The following is a 5,742-nucleotide window of genomic DNA, read 5'->3' on the forward strand; positions in this document are numbered from 1 at the left end:
TAAAACAATAATAAATGCTGATATGGTAGAGAAGAACCACAAACTAAAGTTGCCTCAACTAAAGTGTAGATGTAGCTGGTCAAGATGGGATCCAATATAAGAACATGTACATAGATTGAATCATGGACACCCATATTCATGGTGCTTGTGACCAAACATTAAATTCTTCACAAATTGACATCATATGTGATGAGTAGAATGAAGAATTTAGGTTTGGGTGCTAAGAGTACCTAAACTTAAGTATGTACGGTGCTAAAAATAAATTCCAAGTTGATATACATTCTTATGGCATAAGAGTAACATCATGGCATGCAACTCATACCGCATGTGCTTAACAAATCCGCAAATGGGAAGCAAATGACAAGATCCCTACTTCATTACTGTGTGAGTCCCTAGAAGGTGTAATACTTTTATTGATGTTCTTTGACTTTGACATTATCATGAAAATATACTTCAGTGTCTGCTACTTCAATATACAACCCACAATCATGATAGATATGATCTAAGGGATTATGCTAGGAAGGCGGTTGGTGTATATTGAAATGGTATATTGGTGAAAGAAAGATTTCTTGAAATATACATACTTACGCTAGTATCTAAGACATGTCCCTTATGATTTTTTGTTTTATAAGTATGAACACTATGCAAACAAGGAACTCAATTTGAGTCTTATATTAGCTCGAAAGGGATTAGATTAGCTATAAGAAAGCGTATATAAGTAAATTTAGGACATTTAAGGCATATTTGAGAACAAACTACACAAAGAAGGTTGTCTATGCTGATCTCGTAAAAGAGATTTCTAGCACGAATGCCTAAAATTAAGACGTCTTGCCTATGCAGCTACAGAAAAGCACCTAATATGAAATAAGAAAGAGAGGGTAATCCATAATAGTTAATCCACCAAGTATGAGTAGGAGATGTTAGAATTAAAAAAAAAAAATCCACCCTTGCTGGATTAGGCCAAAGCCCAAGAGGCTCAGGATTCAGTTGTGATTTACTGGAAGATCAGGATAGATATTAATAAAATACCCCATTTGATGTTTATTTGCAAAATTATTATGGAGGGAGCAGTTTTTCTATGTGGAGAAAAACCTGCAAAATGGTTGAGGATAAATCCAAGTGGATTGCTCTTAACTAAATGATCAAGAAAACACAATGCACTCTCCTCTCTTTCTCTGCATTTGCTGTATATCAAAATCCGACTTCGTTTACGTGATTGGATTACACCTAGGTCCTAGAAGTATTCATCTACATTCTAGGTAGGCCTAAAAAATCACAAATTCATTAAAAGCAAAATACACACTCTAAAGATTGGCCCGTTATTCTCAGTAGATACACAAAATATTTCTTTAATCAAAAACAAAAAAAGAATTCTTCTATGGGCAAGTTGAAAAAGCATTCTGCAACTGCTTCAAGAGGCAAACATATACACCTAGAAGTACATCAATAAAAGTGCAAAAACATCACCCAAGCTTGACCCACAAGCCCTTTAGCTCAATCGTCAAATTTAGAACTTGCTAGGTGTTCATAGCCTATATGTAAATAATTTTAAAGTGAAACTTGTTATATATAAAAATAGACTCAATAGCCTTTTTAACATTTACCTCAACAAAAATGTTTTCATATGAAATAGATATGATTTTTCAAATCTAGTTCAAAATCTAGTGCACAAAACTTTTTTAACCCTTGCTTACTATTTTAATCATAACTTTAAAATTATAAAGTGTTTTTGAATGGATCTTGTTGTATTAAAAACTAGACTTATAGAGCTTTTCAATGATAAGTCATTTACCTAATTTGAATTTAAATTGAAAGAGCTATATCTAATTGAAAGTTGCTCTGTTTAGTAGATCAAAAACAGATTATAATACAGTGATCAAGTAAGACGTAATGAAATTCAAATTTTGTGTGAAAATTGAATGATATCATGCATAAGTTGGAATGTCTTGATACAAATTCCAATTTAGAATAATACACTCGTAGTTAAGCTTTAAGTTGCAATAAGGAAACGAGCAAAACCAAATTTGAATTTGCTTGTTCCTTTACTTATCATATTAAAACTTAAATTGTATCATACATAACTTTATCAATCTAAATCTAAACCTAAATTGGGCAAATAACGTATCATTGAAATGCTATTTAAATAAAATTTAATAAAATTAAAACCCACTCAAAAATTCTTTATATTTATAAAGTTATGATCAAAATTGTGAATAAAAGTCAGAAATATTTTAACTTTGATCTTTGATTTTAGTTATTATAATATCTCACAAACTATAAATACTTTTAAAGTAAAGATTATTTGATATAAATGTAGACTTAATCAGGTTTTTAATTATATAAAGTTACTCCATTTTCTGAAAACATTTGTGACATTTGGTCACTGTCTTAAAAATAAATTTGAAAATACAAAAGGTTTGTAAATGGTTCTATTACATTAGAAACTAAACTTAAAAATATTTCAAATAACAGAAAATTAAAATTTTTTCAAATAATAGATCATTTGGCCCATTTAAATTTACATTAAGAAACGTATCTCCACCAAAAATTCACATTTTAATTGACTTTATTCATGTCTATTAGGATTTATAAATTGCCCAATCATATTTTATTCCCTTTTTACTTGTAGATGTATTTTAATTCCATGTTCAAACATCTCTATTTTATTTTATTTTGTTATTTAATTATTTTTATTCATTTAATATCTATATAATTTTAATATTTATATTGAATACTCATGTTTATTTATTTAAAATATAGCATATTTTTATTCATTTATTTGTTTTGAATTAGTGAATTTTTTAATAATATAATTATTCAATAAGGTAAAAAAGAATTTTTATTTAATAATATTATATTCTTTTATCGAGGGTAATATGGTAAAAGTGCGTAAATTTCCAACCCGTTTTTATCCAACCAAATATAAAATTTTTTATCAACCTATTTTTTGCTCCAATATTTATCAAACAAGTCCTCAGGTGCAAACTTTTATTCCATTCCATTCCTTTCCTTTCCTTTCGAATCATCCATTCTTTCCTTCAAACGGGCCTTTAATTGTGTGAGAATTACAGTAGATCCCAAACAAGTAAATCAATTAAAAAAATAAGTCCCATAAGTTGTCATTCTTATTATAGAACTTGTTATTATAGGTTATTGAGATTATTATTAAAATTTTTTGATAATTATTTTTTTCTTATTAGACTTCATTGTAATTCGCTTTTTAATTTTTATGCGCGTGAAAAGTTTTGTTAAAAAAGCCCTTGCCCCAAACAAACGTTTCTTGGAAGGGTCGTTGAATTGAGGCATGTGCGACCCGATGCCAAAAGGGTCAAAGACGCGCTTGTTTGCGGTGGTGAAATCAGCTCAGCCACGAAAGGGAGACTGATCAAACCAGTACCCGCAATTCTGATTGGAATCACGAACAGGGAAAAAGCAAGGATCGAATGGCGAAAAAGGGAGAAGAAGAAGTGGTGGTGGGAGTTCCGTATTATGCCTATTCCGCCGGAAACCCTCATCAAGCTGGCGTCATCCCTCCCAATGCTTTCGTCGGCGACCCCAAGGGCGTACCCATCCACCAAACCATGTACCGCGACACTCCTGCTCCTTTCAACTGCGTTCACTGTTCTAACACTGGCCTCACTACTGTCAGGTATTTCAATAATTTCGCCCCTCATCTTTTCTTCATCAATCCTTTGTTTAGGTTTCTTCTTTTTTGCTGTTTTTTGTCAAATACTTCTATTTCTGATTAATCGAACCTGATATTTGTGGCCGCCGCCCAAGAAATAATGTTTTGGGAGCTGAATTCACAGAATCAGTTTTCTTCCGTGAAATAGTCAAATTAGTTCAAAGCCATGCAAAACTTGATGCTTTTGATTGGCTGATTGCATGATTTTAGCCCTCAGACTTTCGCTTACATATCCATTTCCAGTTGTCTCGATTGTGATTTTTAATCACAAATGCATAGTTGGCGGTCATGTCCAGTTTATAGACAGATATTCCTAGTAACAGATGTTTCCTTAATTTTCCTTTATTTCTTGGTTTCATCTCTCCTAAGTTTTGTTAATTTTCTGTCTTACAACTAAAGAGACAGCTTTGTAACATTGAATATAGAGCAGGGGGTGGTCATATTGTTCCATGTACTTTCAAAAGTATAGAGACGGCACATCAAAGAAGTGTAGGATGCAGTCTTTTCAGAAGTTTTATGGATTCTATTATATAGGTGGGCCGTGACTCTTGTAGAACTCGCTGCATTTAGGATGATAGCATTTGTTTCCCCTCTTTTAATGGGAGTTCATTTTGTTTGTCAATCTGTCTTCTGCTCGTTGTCAACGAATGATTGAAAAAGAAACAAGGTTTTTCAAGGCATATGCATAAATAAAAAGCATGCACAGAAGATGTAGTTGAGGACTTCATCTTTAAGTAGGGTAAGACTTGAGGAGAATATGTGTCGCCCAAAACTGATCAACCTTCTGTTTAAGATTCCAGGTTGCTAGTTACATTTAGTATAGAGTCTTGACACGAAGTCTTGGTTGAGTCTGAGTTTGCCATTACTTCGAATCACACCCTGCCAGTGGATGCTCTCGAGTTGCAGCTGATTTGGATGATAAATGGGAGTCACTTTCTGAAAATCTGTTTGATATAAATCAATAAACGGCTTGGTTTTCATCTAGACTGGGCATAACCTTTTTTCTTCTGGAGGGTGGAGTAGGTGTTTATTGTGCTGAACAATGGGCAATAGCTAAACCATTTTGATGGCAAACTATTGATGACTTAACTGTTCTCTTTCATTTACCTCTTTTCAAACTCAAAAGTCTTTTCATTTTCTTCATCTAAAATTTGATTTTTTTTGGTGTATGACAGGTCAAAACCAAGTCTGGCAGCAGTAGTTGGTTGCATGATGCCATTTATGCTTGGAGTTTGCTTTCTTTGCCCTTCAATGGACTGCCTTTGGCATAAATATCACTACTGTCCTCAATGCCAGCGAAAGGTATCGGTCCTGGTTTACTGCATCGGGCATAAACATCACAGATTTTAATGCCTAATTATGTTCATGTCAATGTAGGTTGCAGATTTCGAGAAAACAGATCCCTGTGCTGTGATGGATCCTCCCAACTGGACGCAGCAGAGCTTTGCTTTATCTGCATGATGCCATAATGTGATGAGTCTGTTACCCGCAAATTGACTTGAACTATTTGCAGGATTAGCTGTGTTTTCTATTACTGGTAGTATCCTCCACAACTGGCTTTACATGTATTGCCAATTTGTCTGCATAATGCTTTTTTGACATGTATATTACGCAGTTGTTATGTGTAACGCCTAACTCCTATATACTAAAAAGGTCAATAAAATTAAATGTGAACCACTAAAAACCAGGTTTCTGACTTACGAAATCTTGAGAATTTTTTTTTTCCAAAAAACAAACTCTTAAAATCAAATTCCACTACATGATTCAGATCTGAGAAAAACATTGGAATTTACTAATGAGATTCATAACTTTTAGAAAGGGCAACTAGTGATTCACCTATTTAACTGTGCACAACTCCTTCTTAGAACTATTTGCTCTTACAGCACAACAGGAAAGGAAAAGTGAGATTCTGAAAAATTTCCGTAGTAATAATTTCCATCAAACAATTATGTAGATTACGGATTGCATGCAATACAAGCTAAAGTGAAACACAATTTTACAAGCCATGCAGTGAAGTGTTTATGAGCAATTGATAGATAGACAAGCTAATATATTTT

At 33.0% G+C, this 5,742-nt stretch overlaps 1 protein-coding gene across 1 annotated transcript; it reads left to right on the plus strand.

Moving 5' to 3' along the window:
• Positions 1–3,304: 3,304 nt before the first annotated feature.
• On the plus strand, positions 3,305–5,369 carry LOC114740443 (GSH-induced LITAF domain protein). Its single transcript, XM_028928591.1, has 3 exons — positions 3,305–3,649; positions 4,861–4,987; positions 5,063–5,369. The coding sequence occupies exons 1-3, from the start codon at positions 3,444–3,446 to the stop codon at positions 5,144–5,146; spliced, it is 417 nt and encodes a 138-aa protein (XP_028784424.1). The 5' UTR covers positions 3,305–3,443; the 3' UTR covers positions 5,147–5,369.
• Positions 5,370–5,742: the final 373 nt, after the last annotated feature.

The sequence above is a fragment of the Neltuma alba genome, unplaced genomic scaffold (assembly GCF_004799145.2).
Source record: "Neltuma alba isolate B1F8T4 unplaced genomic scaffold, ASM479914v2 tig00000546_pilon, whole genome shotgun sequence".
In the NCBI taxonomy this organism is placed as follows: Eukaryota; Viridiplantae; Streptophyta; class Magnoliopsida; order Fabales; family Fabaceae; genus Neltuma; species Neltuma alba.

Bases quoted from the DNA above. Each gene is read 5' to 3' on its own strand.
- LOC114740443 (XM_028928591.1), top strand. From the start codon at position 3,444: ATGGCGAAAAAGGGAGAAGAAGAAGTGGTGGTGGGAGTTCCGTATTAT. The intron at 3,650-4,860 runs GTATTTCAATAA...GGTGTATGACAG, and splicing joins ACTGGCCTCACTACTGTCAG to GTCAAAACCAAGTCTGGCAG. The intron at 4,988-5,062 runs GTATCGGTCCTG...ATGTCAATGTAG, and splicing joins GTCCTCAATGCCAGCGAAAG to GTTGCAGATTTCGAGAAAAC.